Source organism: Protopterus annectens, chromosome 12.part0, assembly GCF_019279795.1.
Source record: "Protopterus annectens isolate FY-2018-M chromosome 12.part0, PAN1.0, whole genome shotgun sequence".
NCBI classification, from domain to species: Eukaryota; Metazoa; Chordata; order Ceratodontiformes; family Protopteridae; genus Protopterus; species Protopterus annectens.
In genome coordinates, this window is record NC_056746.1 from 1263773200 (window position 1) to 1263788267 (window position 15068).

The following is a 15068-nucleotide window of genomic DNA, read 5'->3' on the forward strand; positions in this document are numbered from 1 at the left end:
TCTGGAATTAGGGCCCTGATTTGTGTTCAGTTGTAGCAATATTATTTAAACATCTGACCACAGAGATTCTGGACTATGTACTAGTCTAATTTCTCTGCAGTCAGATATTTAAATAGCCAGATTTACAGATCACTAGGCAATATGGGTGAATGGTGGAGAAAGTGAAGATACAGTAAAAGAAAGGAAAAACAACAAAAAGCTTACAGGAAAATACAATGACACAGAACTGCTGACATGACACAATAAAATTATGGTCTGATTATGTAACAATGTGGCCATTTTATACATTTTGGACAGATTTGTGAGGAAGTTTTCATAATAAATATATGAAAGTACACATGCAGGTGGAAAAACAATGTGTAAAAGAAAATAAAAGTATGTATCATAACTTCTGAAACAATTTAAGACATTAAAAAGAGAGAACAGAATTTTTGATGAAAGACAGACACATTCATGAAGAAAATAAATGATAAAGACATCGTTATATAAGAAAATATATTATTTAAAAGGAAGGAAGAAATGGCAAATGTGGAAGGAAGGAAGGAAGGAAGGAATAACAAACATGCTGAAAGACGACAATAGGATGGAATATAAATAAAATGTGATTGTGTACATAATGGTAGATTATGTTAAGAATGTATCTCCCGTGGATACAGGTGTGAGAAAATACAAACAATACTTAAAAGAGATAATGAAATAACCATGTAAAGGTTATAGAAAGTTATAACAGCAAAAGAGCTGAATAATGTATCCAGGCAGGTAAAATAACAATTAACCCCAGACTTGAATGGCTTGGACTATATTTTTTGTAAGAACATGACTGACCAGAAGCAACTTTATTTAATAAATGAATGGGAGGAAGAAGGAATTGTTAATGAACAGAGAAGGTGTGATAAGGTTTGTAAGGAGAAAAGGGAAAAACCAGACAGAGTGAATTTGAAACAGATGCCATTAAATAATAAAAATTATAAGATAATTATGAAGATTTTTCAAAACACTTTGATGTGATGGAAGAGATTTTGATAGAAGACATATAGTGTTAAAGGAATGCAAAGCCAGGAAATGCTCATTGTGATAAAATAAGTCACATAATATAGGGGAAAGATGCCAAGATGGAGGCATGTGATGGATCAAAAGCTTTTAATAATGTCATTTGTCAGCAGTTGTGAAGAGTTTTAGAAACCCATGATAGGATAAAGCATTAAATGTACTGAAAAAAAAACACTTCTAAGGATAGGTAGGTTAAAATGCTGGTTAAAAGGTAATTAATTGAAGAAATTAGAATAATGAAAGGTGTTAGCTGAAAGTGTCCCCTGAGTAGTATGCCATTCTTACTGATTTTAAATGCATTGGCATAAGAAATTATAATAAAGTTAAAAGGAGACTACGTTCATCTTTGAAGAAAAAAATGACAATACATTTATTGTTACATTATGCAGATGATAGTGTTAATAGCAAGAAATAAGAAGTAGACAGTGGAACTGATAAAATAAATGTTACTAAAGTTAATAGGCTTAAGTTTGAATAAATAAATAAAAAGCAAGATTTTGAAGTTATACAGATTGACAGATTCTATTTTTCAGTGAGAAATGATAATTTTGGGGATGCAATCTAGACAAAAGTATAACTGAGCAATGACGACATTTACTGAAAGATGATAAAGATATTACATGAGTGTGGAGAACATGTAAGCTGCTTTTTAGCATGAAAGTCTACTTGTTAAATTCAGTAATCAGGAAAGTCAGGGTATATGGGAAGTGTATATGCATATAGGAATCCAGGTTAACTCTTGTAAAGAAGGGAGTACTGTATGTTAAATCCTGTAAACAGGAGTGTACTAAATGGTAGAAATAAAAAGGTGGCTTGTAATTAATGAATCCGGTCATACCTATGACTTCAATATACAGCTATTCTGAGTAATAAAGTGCATAAAATTCCAGAATCAAATAATTTTGGCACAAGTATGACACAGCAAATATAATGAATTTTGGGATAAAATAAAGGTGTTATACAGGATAAAAAATGTGAATGAAAAATAGTTGATTATCAGAAGAAAATATAGTTAAGAAAGTGAAGTACAGAAGATATAGGAAGACAGAAATCTATTGTAGAGCCACGTAAGGCTTGAGTGAATGTATCAGGATGGCCATAACGAAACGATTAAGGAATGTAATATAATGTTAGGATTTTTTCTGTGGAGATTATTATTGGATGAGTTTCCAATTAAAGGTGTGATGATATATATTGTAGTAGCAGTAAGGCTATGTCATATATGTCTGACATAAACCAACACTTTTTTTAGCATGTGAAAGAGTGAGGAGATTGTGAAAGCAGAGTTTGCAAAGAAATGTGTTGTTTGGAATACAAAATATAAATATGAATATGATTCTAAACGGTCATCAAGAAACAAGTAATTTTGATGTAGAAAAGGTTGAGTAAAAATATGTTTGCAATTGTATGGGAAATATGCAAAGTTTCCACAGAGGAAGTGATGTTCAACAAGAAGTGGGTAGAAATAATACAAAGAATAAGAATCTGGTTACGGTAAAGAGAGTGGTGACTGGATTATACAGAATAGTATATGGCAATGTGTAAATATGTAAACACAGATTATAGTGTAGATATGTAAAGTATCCCTACTTTTTTGATAAGTGTAAGTATCATGTCATCTTTCATATCCTCATGTAGCAAGCATCTGCAGTCTGATGTCTCGTCTGAAGGACAGCAGATTCATGAGTGCAGCACCCCACTTACGCTGCATTTAAGGACTAGTACTGCAAATGAAGGTATGCAACTTGTGCAAGAATGGAATCCCAGCCTTGTGATCTTCCAGCATCAAACACAAGTGTGTTATCTGTTGAATCACTGAGACTGTATATGTATTCTTCCAGTCAAACTGTACGTTTCAACTGGCTACTCTGTAATGAAAATTATATTCACTTTTATGAAAACATTTCTTGCCACAGAGCATACAACTCCCAATTACTTTGTATATACTCTAGTCAATCAGATACATTCTGTCTGGAGAACAAACCACCACTATTCAAGATGTTTATACCATTGAATGACAGAGAACTTAACAATCACTCAATAAGTTAAGACTGAAAGAAATTCATCTTAGTAAATATCAAACCTTTAACTCCCAACCACTTTTCATAAGGTCTTCATGCAGGTTAGATGGAGCCGTTTCTCTAAAGTCAATCACATGACTCTCATTCTTCCTGATGTCATGGATCATCATCACACCACCCCTGTGAAAAACAGAAGGCACAAAAGAGTGACAGGTAACAAATCATAAAGTAACGGAAAGTGAGTGTCTTTCTTACAGTTCCTTACCAACATACCTGTAGTACTACTGTAAACTACATGGAAAACTTGACTTTTAAGATATTACATTTGGATTTATGCCATGACACTTACCAGACTGAAATCATTACTACACAGAATGACAAAGTACATAAATCTGTCCTGTGGAATGTCTTTTGATGTGTCATTACAGTAAAGGTCCCTTAAAACATTAAGAAAAGAAAAGGCAGATGTTTAGAGCGAGACAACAGAGAGTGGAAATAAGTGAGAATAAATAAGAGGTTTTCACTTGTGTGTCTAACTCACTCCTTAATGAAAAGCACTTGATCAAGCTCTTTCTGTTGAATGAGTGAGAAAGCAAGACTTTTTTTTAATTTACTGCAAAGCTGTCTGACCCCTGATTAGGTTACGTTAGTTGAGGAGGATGCAAGGACAGATCCCAGTGTGGAGGCTGTGACAGATTTTCCCCATAATTCCATCCAGATTTGCACTTTTGAACCAATGTTATAGATCAAGCTTGTCAGGCTTTATCATTTAGCAGTCACTAATGCTATATTTAGTTAAGGGGTACAGGGGCAAAGCGCTCTGCATGGGACTTATGTGATGCTTGCCCTTACCTTTCCAGGTTTGTACTTTAAACTACTTTGATGGAGTAGGCTTGATTGATTGGCATTCTGAAAAAAGCAAACTGAAGGCAAGTAGCATGACCAGGGGGCAGTTATGACTCAGTCTCTAAAGAGGTCTTTCCAGGACATTCCTCCCAAAGCATAGCAAGTATCAGCAAGGTGGGAATGTCAGGGATGGAAGGTGGTTACTAGTGACAACGGAAAAGGATATGCAAAGAGGATTACACATATCGGGGGCAGCTAAATACATGACAGTTACACTGTCAGATGGTAACTACCAAACAGAGCACTGCACACAATAACAGGAGCCAAGATGTGCTGACAGTACCTCCTTAAACAACAAATCTAGTGAAGCAAGGCCTAAAGTACCTCCTTAAACAAACAATCCAGTGAAGTAAGGCCTAGAGTTATGACTGTAAGATTCTGTAAGGAAATAAAGGAGGGAAGGGTCCTGACAAAAATGCAACATTAGAAAAACTGGTACAGATTCTTGATAAGGCTTCGCCAAGGTAACATCTCCTGGTCTGGAAAGGCCATTGGCTGCAGAGTGAAATAAATAATTCAGGATAGCAGAATTTATTCAATACAGACAAAACATTAACATGTAGATGCTACACAAACTGAGAGGAAATATGATATGATAGGATATGATAGGATATGACAGGATATGATAGGATATGACAGGAAATGATAGGATATGACAGGATAGGATATGATATGATAGGATGTGATAGGATATGATATGATAGGATAGGATATGACAGCATATGATAGGATATGACAGGAAATGATAGGATATGACAGGATAGGATATGATATGATAGGATGTGATAGGATATGATATGATAAGATGTGATAGGATATGATAGAATACGATATGATATATGATATATTTCATTTTTAGTAGAAATGTACAAGGTAAATTGGAAGAAATTACGTATGCTGTACACTTTACAAGCAAAGGTGCAGGAAAGCTTTAAAGAGCTGTTTCTGTGCAGAAAGCTTAGTGAATCTTTGGAACAGTGCTGAGGTGAGGACTGCAAATACACAGAAATGTGGGTAAAACTGAAATACAGGGAAGACATGGGAATAACTGCCTAGGGGAGAGAAGAGGCTAAGTTTGTGGCACCATGATGGAAACTGCAAATATAAAGGCAAAAGAAATCAAGTCTGAAGGAGAACAAGGTTGAAAATAATGTGGGGCAGTCTTACAGGGCCCCGTGGAATCTACATTTAAGGTTCAGCCTTCTTTGTACACCCCGTATCCAATTCAAAAGCCTAATAGCTGTTAAGATTATATGATCAGTGAAAGAAAGAGGAAGGCAAAAGAAAGGGATGAGGGAGTTAATTTGAGAAGAGTTCCAAAACTAAACACGAGTACACGTTACTAAGAATGTTACAGTAAAACCAATTCATATAAAATATCCATAAGCACATAAAAGAGGTGGGCTTTAAGGGGCTTATTTCACAGTTACAGATAAAAACTTAACATAAATGCAAAGAATAACAAAGGTTATACAACATATATAAATATTACTGAAGGTGCCAAGCTCTTAAAAGCTCTCAGCACTTGGGACATCCAAAGACACTGAGGTAGCAAGTTCCAAAGGTATGGTTATTGATAGGAAAAGGACTGAATCTCAAAGGATTTGAGCCACCTCTTCAGAACCAGTAACACTCCAGAGTGAACAGGATGGGCTGATTAATAGCTGTTTTAGTTAGAGGACGCAGGTGTTATAGGACAAGATGCACCAACAGAAGAACTTTGCAGATAAGGTGTGAGCAGAGAGGCAGCCACTACAGAATCAGCAGAAATGGTATAACGTGACCATAACATGGTGCACCCATTACGGCCAGTTACTAAAATGCTGAACTAGCTGCACTTCCTCAAGTTCACGTTAGTTACACCAAGTGTGGGAAGTTACGTTAGTGTATACAACAAACTGAAGCTGGAATATCTACAACTGAATCTTCAGCTGTTAGAAAGTACTTCTATACTCCATAGATGGCAGCATGAGGACTTAACTGCAAAAAACAACTGCTCCTTATGTGTAAGTGTGATCAAAAATAACTTCAGGATCTCACAGCTCCAATACAAATTCAAGTTTATCACTCCTTATAAATGGTATAGGGGTTTAAAGAACCTATAATTGGAATCCTTGACTGTGCGATATATAGCCATGGCAGCAGTCAGTGATGGGTTCAGCTTCAACCGAATAGACGTCAGGTAAGAAGGGATATAGTCTACAGTGTAGCCTACAACATCCATCATGGAATTCACAACTAACGTCGCTTCTTAGGGAAGGAGAGATACAACTGTGCAACATCGGCACAGAGCCAATAATACAGACAGCTCCTTCAAATGACTTCTCTGAGGGGCAGCATGTCCAAAGTGAGCTGCAATAGACCCATATTGGAGCGCTGAGGGTCTCCACAGTTGATAAGGTAGGTAAGTAAGCAATTAGTCCCCAAAACTACCCTCTGTAAGAGGTAGGAGCAAAACCAACTGAGCATGTCTGCTTAGAGTATAAAGTATGCATGTACCTGCTGCAAAAAGATTCCACTGTCACCTTGTGACAGGTGATACTGACATACAAAGGAGGACTATAACCAAATAATTCTGTTCATCTGTCACCTTTTGGAGATCATTTATAATCCTTAAGTGGGCAGTCTCACTTCTATGTTAAACATAAAGTCTAAACTAAGCACCAAGTATCTCCATATCAAAATGAGCATAAAAGAAAAGGGGGCTTGCTCAGGGCCACATAGGGGTCATATCTGAATCATGAACATTGATCATCAGTCTCCAGCTTCACTGTTATGTACAGAACAAGCTAACATACATCTCTTCAGTAAGGAAAAGACAAATATTACTAGAGAATGAATATCTGCAAAGTCCAATGTTTCAAGTATTCTAAACACATTTATAGTGAATATGAAAAAGAAAAACACAGAGAACACCACTGTAAAGTCTGCTTGGCACCAGTTAACCTATGATTTTGTCTGCAAGTGTCACTATTAATAAATGGTGAGCAAGGTTTCTGCAAATATGGCTAAGTTACCTGATTTACTTAATCCAAATTTACAAATCAACACCAATATTTTTTTCTCCAGTCTGACCAAAGTGTTGCATTCAATTTCTACACGTGAGGCCAGTATGCAGGACTAATTTCTGCAAGGTCAAACTAACTTGTGCCAACAGTTTTACATGTGCTTGGTTGGTCTGTGTGTGAACTGTCTCTCAGAGAGCTGCCCAGTGCATGCCAGCAATTTCTGAGGGAGCAGACAATGCTGCAGCAGTGATTACCATAAAACAAGGGCAGACTATGCCAGGCTGAATAATAGCGATACATATAATTTCTGGGAAACACAGAAACACAGCAGATTTGCATCATTAAATATGACCGCATGATGGGATCATTTCAGTCATTGACAAGAGACAAAGCTGGCCTGCAACTGCAGAGCAGATTGAATTTATTATGCTCATAGTCTGGGAAGATAACTTAATTTGTGCTTGTAATCTCTTGATATCTTGCTTTGTTCTTTGCTAAAAAAGCTCTAAATGGCCTAGTTGTACCATACCAGTGTTTTGTAGAAGGTATGATCTAAAGAGTTCTTCTATTTATGAACATAGCTGTTCACAAAAAAACCCATGGCCGGGTCAAGAACACATCAAAACATGAGCTGGAAAAAAGAACACATCAAAACTCAAACAGAGGCTACAGTGTGGACTTTTAGTTCATTTATTTATTCAATCATTTCATAACTGGGTAGGTGAACTGGTAAGCAAACCTTTTTCATCCATGATTTGGGCTCCAAGTGCAGGTTTACAACAGTGTCACATGGCATCAGGTATTGCATACAATAGGTTGCCATGAAACATCAGGTGTCATAAGCAGCAGGTTATAGGTGCAGAACTTGAAAGCAAGGTTTATGAGCATCACCAAGAAGTAGCATATGATTAAATTCCTTCCTGTCCCCCCTAATTTGTTACACCTGAAAAGATGGTTTCATTATTCGGCTATATGGTGCAGTGATTTTATCAATTTATTTTGAACTAGGTCATCATTCTTTCATTCTCACATAATGAAACCAAATAAGACTTCCAGGTTACACAAAGAAAGACATTTTCCATTAAGGAGTCCTAATCAGTAATAAATATTTACCAACTTGAAAAATTCTGACAAATCCTGTAACTGGAAATAGAGGATTTTATTTTCGCTATACAAATTCTGATTACATCTTCTGACTTAGCTTTGTATTATAAGAAGCTCATATGGTACAAAAAGCCAGTCAAAAATGTCATTAATCAAAGTAACAGTCGTTCTTTGAGGTGTGGTACCGAGGAATTCAAAAACCAAAAGTCTGCTTTAACAATCGACTTAATACAGTATTAGCAGCATTTCTGTTTAATTTCATGGTTACCAACATTTTAGTTAGTGCTGACCTAATAAGATACAATGCAGATGCTTTCCCTGAAGGAGAATATAAAATATCTGTTTCGGAGGCAATATCTTCAACCCCACTAAGGGCGTATACAAGTATAATGGGGGAGAACAGGACTGTGGCACAGGATGACACGTCTTTAACAGTAACACAGTAAGCATCAAAAGGTGATACTACTAAGAAACCATTTTAGTTCAGTGAAGCCACCTGGAATATGTAGTAACCCTGAGTCACTCAATATGTACTGCCATGTAAGACTTTTCCCATATCTTCACACAGTATAGTCACAAATTATATTTAGCAACCAGCACCATGACTCAGTGCTGCACAGTAACATCTTAAGCGTGCCAGTAATGCTTGTAGGGTGGCTGTGGTACATTACCCATTCATGTGAAACACAGCACCTCTATGACACTGTTCAAGAGGAACCTGGACGAGTGGATGAGGCACTGCAAATTCTTACTGGGGTTAGTGCCCACAACCCTCCTGGACATGGGCATTCATCACTAAATGCAATCTTGGGTATTAACTAGCATTTCCTATGGTATTACATTGATATTAAACTGCTAGGCTTAAAACGACCACTGGGTCGATAGCCTAGTAATATCCTACGATCCTATTATTTTAGATTGTGTCATCCTGAGCCGCTCTTGGTATATACCTCCATGCCTTAAATAGCAGCATGCTAGGTACAGATAAATATAACATTATTCTGTAATAAGGTATTACTTTTTTGTACGATCATCTGAAATTCCAGAAATTGGTTATGCAGATGCCATAGGTTTGTGGCCCAACTCCATGATACATCTCCTCCACAGACAGCATGTGACACTAAAATGGAAAGTAACAGCCCCCCCCCCGCATTAAAATAAATCCTACAAAGTCATCTGAATTGTTAACATTAACATTTCCACTGCATTGGGTCAACATGCATTCATTTAGTTTAAATGAAGAATAAAAAAAACTGCAAGAAAAAAGAAAAAAGGAAGAAGACTTCTTAGTTATCCAATTCCACAGGCTAATTATAGCTCCTAGTTTCATGTTTCTGTATTAATACTGTTGTGCGTCTGCTTTAAGCAGTCATGAAACTTTAGAATGTACAAATTATAGCTTTGGTGCACAGATGGGGGGATATATTTCAGCCACTCTCCCTCAGATGAAATATCAGGCATAACTTCTCTCTCAGTAGAAATATCAAAATGTTTTAGGTACACTCACTTCGGTCTATTTCTATTTAGTTTATGTAAGTGCTAACCTTTTCTTCAGAAGACCCCACTGTAAATACATTACCTATAAATTCCCTGTTTACGTCATCCTTGTTTGGTCTTCAGGGAAACATGAAATTGTTACTCTCAATGCCTCCTCATAAAAAGTCCACTACAACTGAGAGGTGCAGGTGCTTGAAATCAGAAATGACAAACTTTATAATCCTAGCTCCTAAACCTAGGCTGGTAGAGTATAGACAAAAAGTTAGATCCAGTGCACTTAATCTAAAACTGAAGGATAATTTGTAATCTGCTAGCAGTTGCAGTATTTCTCCTACTGGAAACGTGAAGCATGTAGGTTATTGAGAGCAGAATGATAAACATGCACTCTAATCAGAAAACAACAAATAGCAAACCATATTAGTTACATCACAGAAGGTAAAGTTGTAGACAGCTGTGGAGTGCATGCTTCTGAAACCCATGCAAGCTTCTGTATATCAGGCATATAGCTATGGGATATGAGTTTTTTTTTTATTTCAATGATCCAAGTCACAGCTAAAGTAGTTTGACCATCTTTCCTTTAGCTCTAGGCTTCTAAACAAAAAATCTTATCTTCTGGGGAAAATAGGAATCCCCACTTTTTACAAGCTCTAATTACAACTGGGTGCATCACAGTGCCTTCACGCAATAAAATTTAAATATTTAATATGAGTTTTATTAAAGAAACACTTTTATGTTATGAACATTCAGAATTTTAAACAAGAAAAAGAAACAGCTGCAGCAAAGTGGCAACATCTTTTCAACTGTTCTGATTCTCGGATGAAAACAGCAGATCCTGGTTTAGTGGTTTTATGGCTGAGAAGCAAAACTACCAGTTCATAACATCAGCAGTCATTCAGGTCACCTTAAAACATGTGCTTGGGAATGATGGAGCACATCAGGTGATACCTTTTTCAGAGGTAAGTGACTTGCTTTGTACATTCTCACATGAAACAGTGAAACTCAGGTCAAAGCATGAAGTGGCAGTGTGTAACAACATACATTTCCTGTTTTTGAAAAAGTAACTGTGGAGGAGGTAAAAAGCCCAAAACATTGCTGAAAACACTGACAACTAGTCTAGTATGAAGCATATCGGAAACATTCAATCTCCATCTGGTGAAACAATGATGCACCAGATGTAAGACCTAACAATACTTTCTGATTGGACACCTGGTTTGGAGTTTCCGGGTCCTATAGAAAGCAAAGGACTCATGGTGTCTGATAGTGATGCCATGTAGGACAGTCAATGACTTTCAAGTCGAGTTTAAACCGCCCAAGAGAAGGTGACTCCCTAAATGACTCTGCTGCAGAGTCCAGGCCAAAGCCACCCACGATCCATAGCCAGAAACAGAGACTCCTAGGAGAAGACCACCAGTAACTAACAGTCCTCGGAGGAAAACACCAGGAAGCTGTTCTGCTAAAGAATCTTTTATCACTACAATTAGCACCTTGGTAAACACCTGGGGGTGAAGGAAAGGCCAAAGAGCATCCCCATGCACTGAAAATGTTATCTGTCCAAGGATAAATTACAAAAAGAGGTTCTCAAATGCCTGTGTTCCAACAGACACACACCATGTCTACTACTATCATCTATACTCCCTACAGAAACAGTACAGAACATGCTTTGGAGTGTCACCACATGAAATTCCACAGAACTGATGTTAAAATTAAAAATGCCAAATCCAAAAACAGATGCACATCCCCACCTTCCCTCTTCACTTATTTATTAGGATCCAGAAAGAGGCAGGAATAGAAATCCAATCCCCAGTCCTCTAGAAGAACTACCTTTACAGCTGTCCTCTCATTCTCAGAAGAGGGCTGAGAATTTGCCTGTAACATTTTGATTCTCAGATGGTCACCCAGAGGATGAATAGGAGGTGGACAGATCAATTTCACGACATGCCCTTTCCCTATGATGGTCAGAACCCACCTGTAGCAGATAATAGCTCAACAAAGTTAGTTGAACAGTGACAACCAGCCTATCTGTGCAGCTCAAAGAGAATATATGCAGGACTGCCATTGGGGCAGGTCAAATAAGGCTTTGAGGAAATTTAAAATGGACTAATAGACTCAGTGTTAGAGTGGCTTGGCATACTCTCCAACATGAGCAAAGCTTTCCATCTACTCTGTAGATATTCAAAGATCTCCCTGTGTGGTATAGCCAAAGCAGACCCACCACTAAATGGATCAGAATAGCTTGCTAAAGCACCTTAAGACAATAGTAGCACTTCATTTAAGGAGCCCAAAGATATGAAGATACTTGCAGCTGTATACATGGCCCCAACATCTCCCGAGTCAATGGTGAAGCAAGCTAGAAAACTCAGCTTGGATGCTGCGTTCAACAACTTTTTCAACCAATGCCTGCTCACGCAAATAATAGAGGAGGACAGCTCTCCTATGGCTTGCTTGACCAAGGATGTATGTAAATGATATACAAATAGTGATGTCAGAGACACATGCACATGTCACAAGGGCTGTGAGATACATGGTGGCTTTAAAAAACAGTGATAGATGAGTAAATCACCTTGTTGAATCTGCCCAAGCTTTGGACACTTCTGGGGCATTTTGGACCTATACTGAGGATGTGAAATTACAAACAAGTCTGACATAGAATGCCTGCTCAAAATGAAGTATCTTACAGAGAATGGCTGGCATAAATGTCCCACCTTCTCAGATACACAGATTTAAAAATCTAGATGTTTCCACTCTGTAAAAACATCTGTAACAACAAAGATTGTGGCTCAGTGGCTCAGTTGATACCATCGTCGCCTCACAGCAAGAGGGTCCCCGGTTCGATTCTTGCCTTCTGTGTGAGACTGCATGTCCTCCCTGTGTTTCCTGCTGGTATTCCAGTTTTCTCCCACATTCCAAAGGTGTGCAGTAGGTTGCTTGGACAATCTAAATTGGCCATAGGTGTGAGTGTGCATGCGAATGTGTGGTGTGGAAGAACTATCATGGCAGGGCTAACCACCTGTCGGTGTAAACCTTAGCTCTAGATGATTGTCATTGTTGAAGTGACATCCTGACCCCATGTGCAAAAATGGAAGAAGGGGGTTATGGATGGATGGATGGTCTTAACTCTTGCTAAGCACATTAGTGGAAGGAACAAGACTCTTTTGGACCTGAAAATGGGCCCGCAACCATGTTCTCTAGACACTGGATGACTTTTCACGGGCCTCACAGATGTCTGCTAGGCCAGATGAGCAAGGTTACATGACAACTAAACTCGTATCTTGTTAGTTGGAATTACGGAGGCTCTTGCATGTCATTCTCAAGCATTTCAAATGATCCATATGTTCTGATGACAAATTCTGAGCCTAGGAAAGGCCTTCAAAGGGTTTACCACATAGTAAGGTAGGACAAAAACTCTGTTGTCCAGACAATTACCTAGATCCTTCTTGAAAGCTAATAATGAATCCATTTTTTAATTAATTCTAAGTGGTACAGCATTCCACCATGGACCTGCCCTGTTATGAAATGACATCCTCATTTGGACAGATTTTACTAGCTTAACATCCAAAAGCATTTTTGGTCCTTGTCAGCAAGGGGCGTTCTTTAAGATTAACCTCATAGGTTGTCCCTAACAAGTCATTATGGATACATTTATAAATCAAGATAAGGATGCACTTACCAGTCCATAGTGTATGGTGAAAATATGCAGTTTCTTCAATCTGTTCTTTAGTTCTACATCTTAGTGCACATAATTTGCCTTGTTAAAAAATCAAAAGGTGCTTCAACAAGGTATTAATTTAAGGGTGTGCACACTTATGCAACCAGCATATTGTATGTTTTTTTATTTTTTATATTTTTCCCCAACAGATTTGTTTTTCAGTTGAACTGTACAGGTTATAGGTCACATTAACGGTGGGAAAAGTTTTGAAATTATTTATTATGGTCTCACTTTTTACATATCACAAAAACCTGGCATTTTAACAGGGGTGTGTACACTTTTTATATCCACTGTATATCTATACCTATTTGTACCTCTCTCTCATATATATGTATATCTAATCTCTATTTATACGGATCAACTTTCAAATCACGAATTCCCACATTACCAAAGAGGAGGGTATCGAGACCATAACCATGAAAGTAAAATATTTATTTATTTAACATTTGTTTACCGGGAAAGTCTGACTTGGAATGTAGCCAATTTTCAGTGAAGACCCGGGGAGAAACACGTCTTTGTAACATATAAAATATAAATGTAAAATATACTAAATGTGCATAAGAACGACTCCCAAAATATCAAAAAACACACTGAAATCATAAACACCCCACACTACACCACAAAACAACAAACACAAAATAAAGCACTGCTGACTTTTCTATGTTCAAGTAAGGGGACAAGTCCCCCTCTGCTCCCCCCACACCCCCTGCAAATCTAATATACCAACTCCGAGTTCGCACTACAGTGGAGGAAAGGTAAATTTCCCAAACCCAATGTACCACGATCTCCATAACAGATGTCTGAATATTTCTAACACAGGTACCTCTCCCTTCTCTAAACACTTACATCCTGCTGACGCATACACTCCCACTCACGTATCCCGGCATCACAAACAACATTCACACAATTTACTTACAAACACACAAATCCTACTCTCAACAGTAAAATCTTCCTTATCCTTTGCTTCATAACGTTTAAAACACAAGCTTACAAATTCCAATCACTGGTATGTCTGCAACATATATTTACTAAAATGTACCACTTCTTAAACAAATACTGCACTACTCAATAATATAGATATATACAATTATATATATATATATATATATATATATATATATATACATACATATATATATATATATATATATATATATATATATATATATATACATATATATAAACGGGAGGGTGTCATTACAAATTCATCAAATGGTACTCTGAAAATAAATCTCTTTCCCAAGGAAATGCAACTTTAGTGGCAGTATATATAACCCCCCCCCCAAAAAAAAAATGCCCACCTCAAGATGAGTTTATGATATGCTGTCATGTTTATGCACACACACATATGTGTCTGTTAAATAGTATAAAATGCAAACATAAGAAAATGTTAGGCAACTACCACTGCTAAGTATCTACTTACCCTCCAATACCAGAGGTATGTGGATTAATTATTCCTAAGCACAATGAGGCCACTATTGCTGCATCCACGGAAGAGCCTTGTTTGTTCAACACTTCGACCCCCAAAGCTGAGCAGCGAGATGCATCTGTGGCAACAGCACCTTGGTGGAATATCTAGAAATTATACAGACACAAGTAAAATGTTCAGACAGTGCTGGTTTTTAGGTCAGCAGTATGACATACTGGTTTGAGTAATAAACTGAAAGTACTGTAAAATAAGGCATGCAGACCTTGATTTGAGTGCCAGAGTATGTATTTGTGTAGTGTGCATCTTTGAGGAGTTTACTTCACCAGATCAACGTTCTTATGCCACCC

At 37.5% G+C, this 15068-nt stretch overlaps 1 protein-coding gene across 1 annotated transcript in view; it reads right to left on the minus strand.

Annotated features, from left to right (window-relative positions):
* The window catches only part of GGT7 (gamma-glutamyltransferase 7), a 590994-nt gene that overhangs the window by 278246 nt on the left and 297680 nt on the right, over nt 1-15068 (minus strand). The window contains exons 3-4 of the mRNA XM_044090287.1: nt 14716-14867; nt 3134-3251 (exon numbers count right to left, since the gene is read on the minus strand). Coding sequence (XP_043946222.1) covers nt 3134-3251; nt 14716-14867 — 270 coding nt within the window. The remainder of the gene's footprint in view (nt 1-3133; nt 3252-14715; nt 14868-15068) is intronic.